The sequence below is a fragment of the Delphinapterus leucas genome, chromosome 6, assembly GCF_059928025.1.
Source record: "Delphinapterus leucas isolate spDelLeu-1000000601 "Yukka" chromosome 6, BTC_Dleu_Yukka2, whole genome shotgun sequence".
Taxonomy (NCBI): Eukaryota; Metazoa; Chordata; class Mammalia; order Artiodactyla; family Monodontidae; genus Delphinapterus; species Delphinapterus leucas.
Window position 1 is genome coordinate 27,364,799 of NC_143134.1, and position 16,703 is coordinate 27,381,501.

Genomic DNA, 16,703 nt, shown 5'->3' on the forward strand with positions numbered 1-16,703 from the left:
TGAAAGAGAAAAAAGGATCATGACACCGTAGTTCTTGTTTAAGCTTTGCAGAACTGAGCAGTTCTGCCAAATTTTTGTTGACTTCCTGATAAAAGTTTTTACAAACTGAGCTATGGTTTATACTGTTTCTTAACTAGACAGGACTAGAAACAGAGCCAGTCCAGATGTTTGCAGAAGGAGTTAACTTTTCCAAGTACACTTCCAGAATGTAGAATCAGCAAAAGACATTGCCTGCCATTGTTTTCCATCTTTTCCTAGCAGAGGAAAACCTTGCCTCACAGCTTACAGAATGGCCCCTCTTCAGGCAAATACCTGCACTGCCACACGCTGGCACTGATTGTTCTTTCCTTTACAGCACCCCTTGCTCTAGCTGACTGTTTGTTTGTTCATTTGTTTAAAAATACAATTCACGTTCCATAAAATTCACTCTTTAAAGTATACCGTTGAGTGGTTTTTAGTATCCTCACAGGGTTGTGCAGCCGTCACTGTCTGATTTCAAAACATTTCATCACCCCAAGGAGAAACCCTTATAAACCATCACCCTCGTCTGACTTTATGCTTTATTTTGATAGCGATTATTTAATTTTTTAAAAAATGTTGGCAGGTAGCTGATGTATTGGAAAGCTGTGCAAAATGTGACACCAGACTCTTCTGTGCTTGGTAGCACTGTGTCCAAGTGTAGCACATGGGAATCAGAGGTGTTGTTGATATTTGACGTGTGAGCAGTTCCTCTCTGAAATGATTCTGCTGGCGTTACTAAGTGCAGCTCTTGGTTAGCCTCCGGAGCTTTGTTGGTCCTGTTTCCCCTTGTCCTAACTCTGCTTTGCCTAAAGTGGTAACCACTAGTTACCTATGGCTGTTTAAATTAAGTCAGATTCAAAGTTCAGTGTTACAGTTGCACTAGCCATATCTCAAAGTGCCCGAGAGCCACGTGGGCCCCTGACTGCCGTCCTGGACAGCACAGGGCGAACACCTCCATTATTGCAGGAAGTTCTGTAGAACAGTGCTCTCAAGATGATAAGATGATTCTGTGGTATTTTGTTTTGTCTTCTAGCAGTTATAATTGGAAAAATGAATTAAAACTACTACTGAGAGTAGCATTTCACTGCACCTTCCTGTTTTAATGATCAGTGTCTGCTGTTCAGGTTGCAAATGTATTCCTTTTCCTCATACAGTGCATGGACAGAGGCATCGCGTTAACTCAGGCGCGCTACCTGGAGAAAGAAGAGAAGCATCTCCCTCCTCCAAGGTTGGTAGACTTAAAATTATGACCTGAGTCATTGTTTTCTACTTTAAACTGTATGAAATGTATTATGTTTTGAAATTTTTTGAAAGACTGTCACAGGATAAGGAAGAATGTGTATTGTTAAAAGATAGAACATCACCTGTTTCTGTTCTTAAGCTAGATGTTTTCCCATTTTAATTGAAAATGCCCTCAGGACTCTGTAATTAACTTAATGACACATCTGCAATCCCAAGAACGAACTGGGACAGCCCAGGTTCGCATTGGCGACGACCTACCACTGTGCTGTGGTAGCATGTGCTGGGCCAGCTGTTTCCGCCACCAGGATAGTCCTTACGGTGTGGGGGGGTGGGGGCACAGTCTGGGGGTTGCTGCTCATCCCACCTCTGGCCCAAGCGCTGTGTGGTACTTCATCTGACAAATACGTATTAAACACCCAAGGAAAAGCAAAGTGACAGTGGGGAAAACCTCTACAGAGGTTCAAGCAGCCCTCAATGGGAAGGCACCTTGACTCATGATTTAAAATTGGCGTTCATTCAACACCTGATTCTGTCCCCTAAGCACTTAAACAGTGTAGTCCAAGAAGGTAGACACCCAGAGCTTGAGGGTTTCAGGGTCATGACACAGGTCAGGGAGGTCACAGAGGAGGAGGGCATGGTTAGTTCTGGCCTGGGAGGGGCTGAGGCTTCCTAGAACAGGAGACACTTAAGCCGAGCCTGCAAAATGAAGCATATCAAACAAGCTGGGGTGGGCATCAGGCCTTCCAGCAGGGTCTGCAGTGGCGTAGAGACCTACAGGTGCATCTGGGGAGCCCAGAGCACAGGTTTGAGAGGCACCATGGAGAGGGAGCCTGGAAGAGTCTGGGAGAGACCCACGAGAGCACACAAAGTCAGCGCTGTGCAGGCGTGGAGCACTGGGCTGGGTTCTGGAAGACTGTTCTGGCACCCTAAAGATCCTGCTCTCTCCGTTCTAGCTACACCATCCAAAGTTGTGATCCTGTGTTTCATGAGGACAGGGGCCACCATCGTTTTATGCCCTCAGGACTCTGGGCCCAGCCCAACTCAGTGTGTGTGTGTCCAGTGGCTGATGCAGATGTTTGCAGAGGGGAGTGAGAGGGACAGGGGTAGAAGTGCCCTGTCAGGCTGATATTTCTTGTCTTCAGTTTCCTGAAAACTTGAAAATTTCTGCCTCACATCAAAGTATTGTAGAACCTCTATATGACTTATTGAATTACACTTATAAACAACCACACATTAATATGAGAAACGTTGACTTCCTGCTTTGGGCCTGATACTGCTTGCAGCGGTAGATTTAAAGGACAGTTTCCTGCCGGCCCTGGGCAGAGCCCTACTGCAAGGTTACCTTGACTAGATCGCTACTAGTCCAGGCAGGGAACGGCAAACTCCTATAAATAGCAGATAGTAAAATGCTTTCAGCTTGCAGAACACAAGGTCCCTGCCACAACTACACAACCCTGCTGGGGCAGTGAGAAAGTGGCTATGGACAGTAGGCCATGTTCCAGTAGAAGAGCTTTATTCACGAAAACAGGTGGCAGGCTGACCCTTGGTATAGACTCTCATTTGACTGTCTTTTGTGTCCCTTATTATTTCTCAGCATTAGGGTTGTGGTCACAGTGGAACAAACAGAAGAGGAACTAGAGAAAGCTGCGACCACAATCAGCAAGGTGGCCCAGACCGTGCTGCTTTAGTCTGGGACCTGGTGGCCTCTCACCACGCAACACGCAGACAGACCTGAGTCACTGCAGAGTGAGCCAGAGGGGGCCTGCGGGAACCACATAGGGTGTCACTAGATGGTGTGGATATCGACTCAGTGTATGACCATGGAAAGGATGCTGGGTACTTAAAAGAAAACAAATCCAAAAGCCCAAGAACTGATTTTCTTAAGAGAAAAACTAATGACAGCGTATAATTGATATTTAAATTGTGCTGTTTAGTACTATTTAAACGTTTTATTAATACTAGTATTTTATATTCTTTTTTTTTGTTGTCATTGTTTAAAAATGGAGCTTCAGTGTATCTTCTTTCCCTTCTAATGATAAAGATTGTGAGCACTCCTTAATATCTCATAGAAAATTTTCTGCAACATTAAAGCTTAGAGGCACTTCAGCATATATGATACAAAATGTATTGAAGATCTAATTCAACCACATCTTTTTCAGTCTTCGTCATGTGAAGCTCAATGGTGGCTAATATATAAAGAATACTTTATGTGTGATCATTATAAATTTTTCGTTATATTTGAATCCTAGAATTTTTATATACACTAAATACTGATGTTGCACCATTTCTAACAGTGAATCTTAGCATCCCTAACCAGAGAATAGTCATTATACTTCCTAAGTGAGCAATAATTTAAATCAAATGCTATTTTATTTTAGTATAATTGACCTTTACATTCGTTATGTGTTGACTTCTAATCTGTTTTCAGAAGAGGATTATTGTGATGATCCCAAAATAGAAATCATGTCCTTGATATTTTAGAATATCTAGAATGTGTTCTTTTTTGTATAGGGACGTATAACTACAAGCTTTTTTTCTAAGCTAAAGAAAATGAGACCTTTATTTCTTTTCAGTTTATGAATTCCAAATATCTAAAAAAGATGTGAAAGCACTAAAAATAAAATTTTTAAGCTGTGCTTCAGCTATCTGTTTTTTTCTTTAGCAAACCAAGTTGGGTGGTATAAATGTTTGTGATATGTGCCATAAGGTACTACATAAATATTACACTATTACTCCATCTCTTATTAAAGGGAAAGGAATAAAATTATATTAAAAACGTCATTTTATAATATATGTTCATATTAACAAATGGTCTTCAACATCTTTTTAAATAACATATTTTTTTAATGTTTAGTTTCTATTTTGCTCGAGGTATTTTGTACATATGTGCCTTGTGATTGCTGCTGCTTTAAAGGACACAGTACTCTTTGGGGGATGAATCTGTTTTGTTTTGTTTTTTAATGAAATAAACCTACATTCCTGATAATCAGTCTTTTGCATATGTAATCTATTCAACAGAATAGTCTCTTGATTTTAAATTCTGCAGGCCTAGGGTAGTATTCTGTGTGTGTGTGTGTTTGTGTCGTGGGGGTTTTTGGAAAATATTAATTTAATTTCTTAGTGCCTTTCTTCAATGTACAGTATCTGAAATTTCCTTGGTTCCTATTGATTTAACCCTTGGCCACTTATGACTACAAAAATACCAGACCTGTTATTTTTATAAACAGATTAGGATTGTAACTTTTCAGCTACTTTTATAATACTCTATAAGTCAAAATTGCAATAATCTAGTGGTTTATTGCTACATTTAAAAAATGATTGGACTCAAAAAAAAAAATGATTGGACGTTCCTGGAAAAGATGGTGGACATTATTTAACTTTATTAACATTATTTAATGCTCACACATTATTTAACTTCAATCCTTGAAACACATCAACACGAACCAAAAATAGAGTCTTTATATTAAAGCTATAGAGTGACCACAATCTGGTAATACACACCACAGAAAATATCTACTGGAAGCAATAAATTTGTATGAAACAAGCAAAATGTTGAGAAACAACAGTCATCTCAAACCTCAAGTAGTTTACAAATTGCTGTTTTAGAAACAGTGAGAGAGAGAGGGTTCTGAAGTGCTCTATCAACGGACCTCTGTTTAGAAAGGCAGTGGCTGGGTGAGCAGCGTGGAAACCTTTTGAGCCGGTTTCCACTCAACAGTTGCCCCCAGGGGAGAAAGAAGCCACCCACAGCGGCTCCCTTTCTGTTGTCCATAGAAGGCTCTAGCTCAGGAAATGTGGGGCTTTGAGTCAGGTTAGGACACATGGACCACAGGCCTAAATATAAAGCTTAAAACTACGAAACTTCTAAGAGAAAGCACAGGAGGAAATATTTTAAATCTTTGGTTAGGCAAACATAGATACAATACCAAAAGCGTAAGCCATAAAAGGAAAAATTGGTAAATTAAGCTTCATTAATTCATTGTTTAATTTGTTCTTCAAAAGACAGCTTGAAAGAAATGAAGACAGGTCACAGACTGTGAGAAAATATTTGCCAATCATATGTAATAAAACATGCGTATCCATAAATATAAAGAACACAACCCCAAAATAAGAAATCCAAAAGCATAATTTTAAAATGGTGAAAGACTTGACATTGCATCAAGAGAGACATTCAAATATCTAAACTCATGAAAACGTATTCGACCTCATTAGTCATCAGAGAAATGCAAATTAAAACTACAAAGAGATACTATTACACACTCACTAGAATGACTAAAATCAAAAAGACAGATAACACCAAATATTGGCAAAATGCGGAAAAAATTGGAAACTACATTGTTGGTGGAAAGGTAAAATGGTACAACTACTTTGGAAAAGTTTGGCAGTTTCTTAATATAAATTTGTCATGTGGGCCAGCAAATCCACTTCCAAGAGAAATAAAAACATGTTTGTGCAAAAAATTGTACACAAGTATTCATAGGATTTTTTTTTTAATTTATTTTTTTTATTTATTTTTGGCTGCATTGGGTCTTCGTTGCTGCGCGCGGACTTTCTCCAGTTGCAGCGAGCGGGGACCACTCTTTGTTGCGGTGCGTGGGCTTCTCGTTGCGGTGGCTTCCCTTGTTGTGGAGCACGGGCTCTAGGCGCGCGGGCTTCAGTAGTTTTAACACGTGGGCTCAGTAGTTGTGGCTCGCAGGCTCTAGAGCACAGGCTCAGCAGTTGTGGCGCATGGTCTTAGTTGCTCCGCGGCATGTGGGATCTTCCCCGACCAGGGCTCGAACCTGTGTCCCCTGCATTGGCAGGCAGATTCTTAACCACTGCGTCACCAGGGAAGCCCTATTCGTAGCAGGATTATTCATAATAGTCAAATGTCTGCCAGCTGATGAATGAGTAAACAGAAAGCCGTATATCCATACAATGGAATACACTTCAGCAATAAAAAGAAATGGATAAATCTCAAAAAAGAAAACATTTTGGTAAGTGAAGAAACCAGATGAAGACAACCACGAAATTACGTGATTCCATGTATATTCAATGTCCAGAGAAATGTAAAAAGAAGCTAAGTTAGTGGTTGCCCGCGGCTGGGGGTGAGAATGGGATTGACTGATGAAGACTGTCAGCCCCGGGGACCTTTCCAGGAGGTGCTCTAAAACCGGATTGTGGTGATGGGCACACAACTCTCTGAATATACTAGAAACCGTTGAATCAAGCACAAATCTCTGATAATGAACATAACTACTAATGAACTGACTTTCTTCCAGTCATTACAGCAAATACTCTCTTATCTGTGTTGTCCATGATGAACATTTGGAAGTCTGTGACGTGTATGGGCTGGCAGGCCTCAGCACAGAGGTGGTTCCTGCTGGGTTCCTCATCCCCTTTGTGATGTGCACGGTTTGTGAGTGCACGTGGCCCACGTGCCAGAACAGAGCAGGAGGCAGCCCAAGGCAAATTCGAAAACAGAACAGGGTCTGTTCCTAGCTCATTTACTCAATAGCCATGAGTCCTTGGACAAGACCCTACTCCTCACTGAAACAAGTTCTTTCTATGAAATAGAGAGTTGGGCTGAAGGACTATATTTGAATTATCTTAAATCCTCCTGCTGTCATAGTGTTTCCCAGGCCAAGTTGGAAAATTCTCCTTGGCTCCAGACAGACCTCTGTCACTGAGAAAGAACTACCCATACACACCTTTCCCACAGGGGATGTGGAGGCCCCTTTGTTCGGCCTCACACCAACCAATATCCTATTTTGATGAAAATGCACAAGCCAGAAAACTTCAAATATAGGGTTCCATTCCCCCGATTGTTGGTACTTATCCTCAGTGACTGTCCCCCTGACCCCACGCCATCTCTCCCCTGCTTAATGGCTTCCAAGAACTTCCTTGGAGGCACCCTCCACGCTGCTCGTCACCATGGGCCCCTTTGTCCTCTCACCCTCATTTAGTCCACAGACTCCGTGACATCTGAGGAGGCTGCTGAGGGTTCCATGCACAGTGCAGAGGAAGCCCTGGAGTCAGGTCATCTAGACAAGAACCAGCATCACCACCTGCCATCCGTGTGAACCTGGAGAGTGGCTTCAACTGACTGTGCCTCAGTTTCTACATCTGTGAAATGAGAGTAATCGTGCCCCAGCCCACAGAGCCATTGTGAGAATTAGGTGAGACGATACATGCAAATACTTTAAATCGTACCTGATGTGTAGTAAGTACAAAATATGTGTTATTATTATTATTAATAATGTAAATGAGACAAATTGGCAAAAAGAACTCGATACAGGAGTGCAGATCTCTTACCTCTTATATGATCCAGTAAGAAATCACTCCAGGAGGGCTTAGGACTTACATGACATCCAGGTCCATGATTTTTCCTGCAACTGCTTTATGGAAGCTACCCCAAATACTGAAGACTGAAGGAGTATTTCTGTCCCTTTAATTCACATGCACGGCTTAGAACCAGCTTCCTGCATGTTCTGTTGACAATCCAGATCTCCTGGCAGTTAATTCCAAGCCCACCCCTCCATCTCCCACACGGGGGCTGATAGAAAGCTGAGAAACTGAGTGCCCCACCCACCCTGGGGGCTGGAGCTGAAGAGAGAGACCTCTGTTCAAATTCCCAGCGTGTTTCTTTAGGATCTGATGCCACTGAAAGTGAAAGAGGCAGGGAAAGTGTGGTGTGTTGTCAGGTTTCCCAGCTCCTTGCAGGTAAGCAAGACTTGTATTTTCAGCTTAGCCCTTTCTCAGCTCACAAGCTCAGAACTAGTAGAGGTCTGGAGGCCAGGCCTCACAACAGGCTGCCTCCATGCAGGCAGGCCTGAGTCCCCTACCGGGATAGCAGAGATGTCTCTCTATCTGAGCATCCTAATGCTGCTGCTGCTGAGCTGAGTTGAGTTAGAACAGGCCCGAGTTGCCATTTCCACGGCCTCAGATCTGTGGGTGATACATCATTTTATGGCTGTCACATCTGCCTCTTCCACATTCTTGATTTCTTTTGTTCAAGTGAAGAGAAAACCCTCATTTGCCCTGTGCAATCGACCCACAGTCTCTGCTTGGAGCTGAGCACCAGGGGATTGGTGAGTGCACGTGGCCCACGGTTCCTCCACATCTGTTTTCTGTCCCTTAGTGGCTGGGTGGCCTCCTGGCTCGTCTGACTCCCCAGCTTAGATGGATGTGCAAAGTCCTTATTCTCCGTCCCTGGGGATGAGGAGCCTTGCTTCCTTGTTGTTTACATTTTTAAAATTACACAGTGATTACATGTTCAAATTAAACATCCGAACAATGAGGAGGCATGAAGAATAAAACTTGAAAATCCTATTTCCACCCATTCCACTCCCCTTCCCAGGGGTAACTCTTATTCACAGTTCATTGGAGATCCTTCAGGACTGGTTTCCATTTACATATATACCTGTATTCAAATAGATTTTTTAAAATGCAGAACAACAGCCTTGTTCTTGTTCCTTGTTCTGACTTAGCCTAGGAATTTTTCTATACCAGGCCCTCATTCCTTTTACTTTATGAAGAGTATTCTGTAGTTTGGATGTGTTACAATTTATTTGACTGACGTTCTTTTTGTAGACATTTAAGGTTCTTATTTTTTTCCTATGACAAACAATGCTGAAATGAACATCCTGGAACATGTAACTATATGTGCCTCTGTGGGTATTTCTACGATGTGGATTTTAGAATTGGAATCTTGAGTCCAAGAGTTTGCAAAGTCTTTGGATAGATACCAACAAATAGTTTTATCAGGTATCTATAGGACAAGTTTTTTTTATTTTATTTCTTTTCTTGAGTTTGTTATCTTTCTCTCTACAACTATTTCAAATTTTTATGCTATCAAGTTCTCCAGTCTCTTCCATTATGGCCTGGAAATTTTGCCTTGCTAAAAAGATGTCCCCACTCCAGAATTATAAAAAGGCCATCCTTTCTCCTTCAAATACTTCTTCGTATGGATCCATAGCTGCTTGGAGAGCCGTTTGTCTTGCCTTGGCTAACATCAGAACTTTCCAACTATTGTTGATTTCTAATATGTTTTTGTATCTGGTAGGACAAGTCTCCTATCTTTCTCTTGTTCAAAATGTTCTTTGACATTCTCACACTTTTTCTCTTCTGGAAGAATGTTAGAATCAACTTATCATATTTTAAAATCGGCACGGTTGTATCTGCACCATACAGCCTTCAAACATGTTGATGGAGACCTTAATTCTCTCAGGCAGAAACTACCTGATGAGGTCAAATGCTCCAACCAGCTGTGTTGATGGAAACCTTTTCTGAACATGCTAGAAGATCCACAGGGAGGGACTTCCCTGGCGGTCCAGTGGTTAAGACTCCACGCTCCCAATGCAGGGGGCACAGGTTCAATCCCTGGTCGGGGAACAAAGATCCCACATGCTCCACAGTGCAGCCAAAGAAAAATTTTTTTAAAAAAAAAGAAGATCTATATTTATTAATCTTTGTCCCCTCTGCCCCCTGCATCAGTGCAACCTGACCCTCATTGACCCAGTAAACATTGAGTGAATAGATTCTAGGACAAGAGCAATGAGCTCTTGTTATAGACCCACAGCATTGGCTCTTCCTTACAGCCTTGTACAACCCTGAGCAAATAGCTTTACTTTATGACAGTTGGCTTTCTCATCAGTAATATGGTCACAGTCTTACAAGTCCTGCCTACCTCTCGGTGATTCCAGAACCAAATGTGTGCCATGCGGTGTCAGAACACTAAGAGAGTGAGCTAAGGTGAAACTTCCTAATGAAATGGAAATGGGAGGAGGTGGAAAGACAGGTAAAAGCTAGACAAGAAAGAAAATGTTCTCCTTGGACTGTTTGCTACCCATCCCCCAACCACCCACAGAAGGCTCTAGAAGAGACAAAAGACATCCTGTTCTCAGGATCCCTGGAAGTCTTAGGGAGCTGCCTGGGACCTGGGGGAGTAAAACACCTCCAAAAATGATGGATGAACCTCTGCTTAAAACATCTGACAAAATTGCAAAAGAGTGTACAGAGCCCAGACCCAGCAATGACTCCTTCTCTCCTTATCCTTACCTGTCTCTGCTCCTCCTTGGCATTCTGTCTGTTGGAAATCAGACCGAGGAAAACGATGGTCTTTAATTGAAAGCTTACAATGTACCAGATGCTGTTCTAAGCACTTTTTCATCCTCAAGGAAACCCTGTGAGGTGGGGATTATTGACATCCACATTTTATGGTTGAGGAAATTGAGGCACAAAGAGGTGGAGTGACTTGCCCATCATCACACAACCAATAAGAGGTAGGATCTACATAGAACCCAGGTAGTTGGGCTCCAGCGACTATGTGCCCATCCACCACATCACACTGCTTCTTATGCAAAATCACATTTTCTTTTTTTTTTTTTTTTTTTTTTTTTTTTTTGCGGTACGCGGGCCTCTCACTGTTGTGGCCTCTCCCGTTGCGGAGCACAGGCTCCGGACGCGCAGGCTCAGCGGCTATGGCTCAAGGGCCCAGCCTCTCCACGGCATGTGGGATCTTCCCGGACCGGGACATGAACCCGTGTCCCCTGCACCGGCAGGCGGACTTTCAACCACTGCACCACCAGGGAAGCCCCAAAATCACATTTTCAATGTGCTTTCTCTCTCTGTTGGTTACATGTATCTGAGGATCCTAAGAATCTTAGATATCCATCTAAGAGATATATATTGATACTTATCTCCAAAGTAAGGTATCTGGAGTGATGTTTAGCTAATGTTAATGTTAATTCTATTCAAAATGAAAATGCTTTGGAAACTATAACGTACTTTAACATAAAAGATTTATTTGGTGTACAAATCACTGTGCTGTATACCTGAAACTAATACAGTATTGTAAATCAACTAAATTTCAATTTTAAAAATTCATTAATTAAAAAAAGAAAAAAAGACGTCTGCATCCTAATTCCAGGAACCTGTGAATGCTACCTTATTTAGAAAAAGGGTCTTTGCAGATGTAACTAATTTTACGTTCTTGAGATGAAGAGATCATTCTCGAGTATTGAGAAGTGACGGGGGCGTACCTAAGTCCAATGATAAGTATCTTCAGAAGAGAGACACAGGGGAGATGAGAAGACGTGAAGACAGAGATAGAGATCAGAGTGATGTAGCTACAAGCCAAGGAATGCCAAGGATTACCAACAGCTGTCACAAGCTGGTCATCTTACCCCAGAGCCTCTGGAGGGAGTGCAGACCTGCCAACATTTTGATTTTGGACTCTGGCCTCCAGAACTGTGAGAGAATAAATTACTGTTGTTTTATTACCTATCCGCCCCCCCCAAAAAAAAGATTTCTTGGTTTATATTTTTATGTACTGTAGCGTTTGTATTTCATATCTATTTCATTTTCAATATAATTTTTTCTGTTCAGTGTATTTTTGTGTTCTTGTAATCTGCTAAAAAGTCTTATAAAATATGATATATTTAATTCCTATATAAGATTTATTAGAACTGTTTTTTATTTGTCACTTATCTGTACCTATTTGAATCCTTCTATTTTGTGAATAGTATGTTGCTGTCATTTTTGAAATTATATCTTAAAATTTTTATTCTTATGCAACATTTTCAGTGTAATTACTACTGACTAGATGACTCTAAGTGAGATACTTCCTTTAATTTTTTGAAAGATATGGATGAGGCTATTTGACATTAGTTCTTTTTCTTTTAAAATTTAAAAATCAAATTATATTGAAGGATTTCTACCCCAAATGTTCCCACCTTCAGCCACACTCTCACGAGGCAACCACTTAAACCTTTTTCTCTTTATTTCTTCTGGAGAACCAAATATTTATCTAAGTAATGTTATGTCTCTATTTCCTCATTTATCAGCCTTAGTTAGGATCCCCTATTTCAAAAATATTTTGTGCATATCTTTTCCCCATTTCTCTGTTTGAATTACTACCTTTCACTTGTTCATTCTTCTAGGAATTCTTGGTTTATGCCAGGTAATAACCCCTTATAGTTTCATGCAATTGCATTACTAGCTGACCTCTATATCTTAGCTATCTCATTGAGCAGAAGCGTGCATTTTGATGTAATGAAACCTATCAACTTTTTTTCCTTACAGTTTTTGCTTTTGAAGTTTAGTTTAAGGACTTTTCAATACTCTTAGCTCTCCACTGATTTCAGATCTTTATTTTCACATTTAGGTCTTTAATCCAGCTAAAGTCTATCCCTGTATCAGGATTAGGCAAGGGTCAAATTTCATTTTTATTCTTCTTCACATGGTGAGATTGTTTTCCCAAATCATTCACTAAGCAAACTGTTGTTTCTCCATTAATTTATTCTTATAGTTTATCTTATATTAAGTCTCATACAAACAAGGATCAGTCTTTAAGTTATTATGTTCCCTTGGTCTGTTCATCTGTTCTCGTGCCAATTTCACTGTCTTTATTAAATTATCGTCTTTCAACATGTCTTAATATTTGGCAGGGCACACTCACCCTTTTTTTTCTCTAAAACTGACTTCACTATTCATAGATTTTTATTCCTTCATATACGTTTTAAAATAAAGTTTAGTTGAGTTCCTCAAAAAAGATCCAAGTGGAATTGTCTGATATTGCATTTCATTCATAGATTAATTTAGGAAGAATCAACATCTTATAATATTAAATTGTCCAATCTAAGAGAATGGGACATCTTTGTAAATATTTATTCAGATCTTCAATCTCCTTTATTAGAGTTAAGTTTTCCCATAGAGGGATTTTTGTACTGGATAATTTCTAGATATTTTATACTTTTAGTTATTGTAATTTGTATTTACTTTTATAGTATTTACTGGTCAATTTTGCTGGTGTAGGAAAGCATTGACTTTTTTTTCAAATTTATTAGTAACTTATTATATTATAGAGTAAATGCTCCAAGTAAAAGAAAAGCATTTTAAGATTGGATAGCAAAAACTTAGGTATATTAAAACTCCACATAATGTCCACTGTGTGTAAAGTGACATTAAAAAAGTAAATAAGATTGAGCAATTAAGGAAAAGCAAACTGATATAACTACTGATATACTTACTGATGAGCATCATTAAGAAGTAGGACAGCAGGGATCCTTGTTCCCTCTTCTTGCCCCAAACATGGGCAGTTGTCTAGGGGAAGAGCTTTCATAACTGGATTCCAGATGCTTTTCTGTCTTTCCACCCAGACTGGCCACTACAGTTCTGCCTCTTCCAGGAAGCCACGTCTCCATCACCAAAACTGTTGGACTTGTGACTTGATTATTCCCTTCTTCCAAGGAAAGTTAGCCTGTTTGTCTTGGTTCCCTTTGTCCCTGAGTCTCTCAGGGGTGACACAGAGGGCCCACGTGAAGTCTGCACATACGCTTGGTTGTCTCACAGTAGAGGAATGCTGAGGTTGTGGGATTTATTTCAGTTTCTTTGAAGTAGGAACCAAGCCTGCTTGTTGTCTCAATGGGAGAGATGAGCTTGTCTTTCCAAGTTCCTCACTGCATTTTTCAGTTCAATGTTACTGCTTCAATTCCAACAGATGTTTTTCCCCCAGGATTATCCTGCTGAATTGCTGAGTCTTGGAGGACTCCTCTTCTCTCCACTGTCCTCAGATCTTCTTGTTCTAACAAAGAGATCAGAGTGGGTTTCAATGATTGTTACTCTGCTGTGGTCAGGTTCTTGTAGTTCTCCAGCATCACATCTCTGAAAAGAGTCCAGTGAAGTCCACTCTTCCTGGGTGAAGTCCACAGCCACATCAGCGAAGGTCACTGAGTCCCAAGAACAATTTCTCAAACACTCAGTCATCATCCTTTCTGCCTCTATCTTTTCCTCAAGAAGGCAGAAAGGGTCCTTAGAAAGGACACTTTTTTCCATTTTCATTTCTTGTGGGTACTGAAAACAATTCATTATATATATGATATACACATCATATTTGTATTAGACACCACTGGTCAAGACTGCAGCTGGATATTTGAAGGGAAGAAAGATGAAGTTTTTTATTCAGTTGACATGCTTGAGCTTCCTTGATGGATGTTGCAGAAGCTTGAGGCCTGGGCTTCCCTTTAATTTATCTCTGGCTTATTCCTTTATGTGTTCAGTAGATAATTAAAAAGTTATGAGCAGTTGAGAGCAGAAACATATTCAGAAAATGTCTTGGCATTATAATTCAAAGTTCCAAGCACACTCTGAACCACACGATGACCAGCATGACTCCAGCACTGATTTTTTTTTTTTTTTTTGCAGTACGCAGGCCTCTCACTGTTGTGGCCTCTCCCGTTGTGGAGCACAGGCTCCGGATGCGCAGGCTCAGCGGCCATGGCTCATGGGCCCAGCCGCTCCGCGGTATGTGGGATCTTCCCGGACCGGGGCACGAACCCGTGTCCCCTGCATCGGCAGGCAGACTCTCAAACACTGCGCCACCAGGGAAGCCCTAGCACTGATTTTTATAAGTTGATTTTGAAAACTTACTGAATCATTTGTTGATTCTTTTGTTTTTTTCTAGTTAGATGTTCATTATACCTCTTATTTCTTTTTCTTTCGTTGTAGCATTGTCCAGGATCTCCAGAACAAGATTAAGTGGTGGCAGTGGTAGTGGGCACGTTTATCTTGTAATTAACCATAAAATAAGTTGGGAAGTGTTCTCTCCTCTTTACTGGAAGAGGAGCAATTTGTAAAAATTGGTATTCTTTAAATGTTTGGCGAAATTGTCTATTTGAAAACATCTGAAACCTGGGGATTTCTTTTTCAGGAGCTTTTATTACAAATTCTATTTCTTTAATGATTATAGAACTATTCATGTACCTATTTTATATTGCTGAATTTTGGTAGTTTGTGGTTTTTAAGGAATTGGTCCATTTCTTCTACGTTATCAAATTTATGAGCATTGAGTTTCTTGTAGTATTTGTTACTTATTATTTTAATGGCTGCAGGATCCTTTGTGACATTGGTGATTTGTGTCATCTCTTTTTGTCAAGAGGTTTGCCAGTTTTATTGATTTTTTTTGACAAATGAGTTTTTTGTTTCATTAATTTTCTCTCTTGTTTTTATTTTCATTGACTTCTGCTTTTTTGTTGTTGCTGTTTGTTTTGTTCCTTCTGTTTGCTTTTTATTGTTGTTTTCTCCTTTCTTTTCTATTTCCAGTCTTTTGAGTTAGGAATTTAGACTACTGATATATTTTCTCTTTTCTAATGTAAAGATTTAGTGCTGTAAATCCCTCTCAGCCCAACTTTGATATGTTGTATTTTTTATTTCATTTATGCAATTTTTTTATTTTTTAAGTTCTTTTGAGACTTCCTCTTTGACCCATGGATTATTTAGAAGTGTATTGTTTAATTTCCAAGAATTTGGAAAGTTTTCTGTTGTCTTTCATCTACTGATTTTTTTTTTAATATCTTTAATGGAGTATAATTGCTTTACAATGTTGTGTTAGTTTCTGTTGTACAACAAAGTGAATCGGCTATATGTATACATATATCCCCATATCCCCTCCCTCTTGAGCCTCCCTCCCGCCCTCTGTATCCCACCCCTCTAGGTCGTCACAAAGCATTGAGCTGATCTCCCCTGTTCAGCTTCTGACTTCTTGATTTGATTTTATTATGGACAGAAAACATACTCTCTATGATTTCAATTCTTTTAAATTCATTAAGGTTTGTTATATGACCTAGGACGTAGTCATCATGGTGAATGTTCCATGAACACTTAGGTAGAATGAGTATTCTGCTATTGTTGGGTGGAATGTTCTATAAACGTCAGTTAGATCTACTAGGCTGATGAATTGTTCACTCATCTGTATTCTTGCTGATTTTATCTCTGGTAGTGCTACCAAATACTGCAAGTTGGGTACTGAAATACCCAACTACAACTGTGAATTTGTCTGTTTCTCTTTTCATCTCTATCAGTTTTTGCTTCATGTATTTTGAAATGCTGCTAGGTGCTGCACACATACTCAGGATTGCTACATCCTAGTGGGTTGATTAATCCTTTATCATTATGCAATGCCCACTTTTGTTCCTAATAATTTTCCTTGCCCTGAAGTTTACTTTATTTGATATTATTATGGTCACTCTTACAATTTTCTAATTCCTATTTACATGATACATCTTTTTCTATCCTTTTACTTCCTACTTATCTATGCTATCTGTGAAGTCATTTTCTTAGTCTGTATATAATTGATAAATGTGTATTATTCACTCTATCTATTTTTAATTTTTTTCCAACTTTACTGAAGAATAATTGATCTCTTTTAATTGGTTTATTTAAATTAATCATTGATGTGTTAGAGCTTAAGTTCTGCCATTTGGTATTTGTTTTCTATTTGTCCCTTTGTTTCTCATTCCTCTATTTTTTTCTTGTTTTCTTGTGAGTTACTTGAATGTTTTTTCTTTCTTTATTTGTAATATTTTTTTTAATTGTTTTTTTTTTAATTTTTGGCTGTATTGGATCTTCATTGCGGTGTATGGGCTTCTCATTGTGGTGGCTTCTCTCATTGTGGAGCACGG

General features: G+C 39.8%; 1 protein-coding gene across 5 annotated transcripts in view; it reads left to right on the top strand.

Moving 5' to 3' along the window:
- Positions 1–16,354, top strand: part of SPTLC1 (serine palmitoyltransferase long chain base subunit 1) — an 86,666-nt gene extending 70,312 nt beyond the window's left edge. For 2 of the 5 annotated variants that reach the window (XM_089912904.1, XM_089912903.1), the window contains 2 exons: positions 1,176–1,249; positions 2,858–16,353. In XM_089912904.1, coding sequence (XP_089769030.1) covers positions 1,176–1,249; positions 2,858–2,951 — 168 coding nt within the window. In that variant the 3' untranslated portion in view covers positions 2,952–16,353. Of the gene's footprint in view, positions 1–1,175; positions 1,250–2,857 lie in introns of all 5 variants that reach the window. The other 3 variants (XM_089912901.1, XM_022560686.2, XM_089912902.1) reach the window with 3 other exon arrangements.
- Positions 16,355–16,703: the final 349 nt, after the last annotated feature.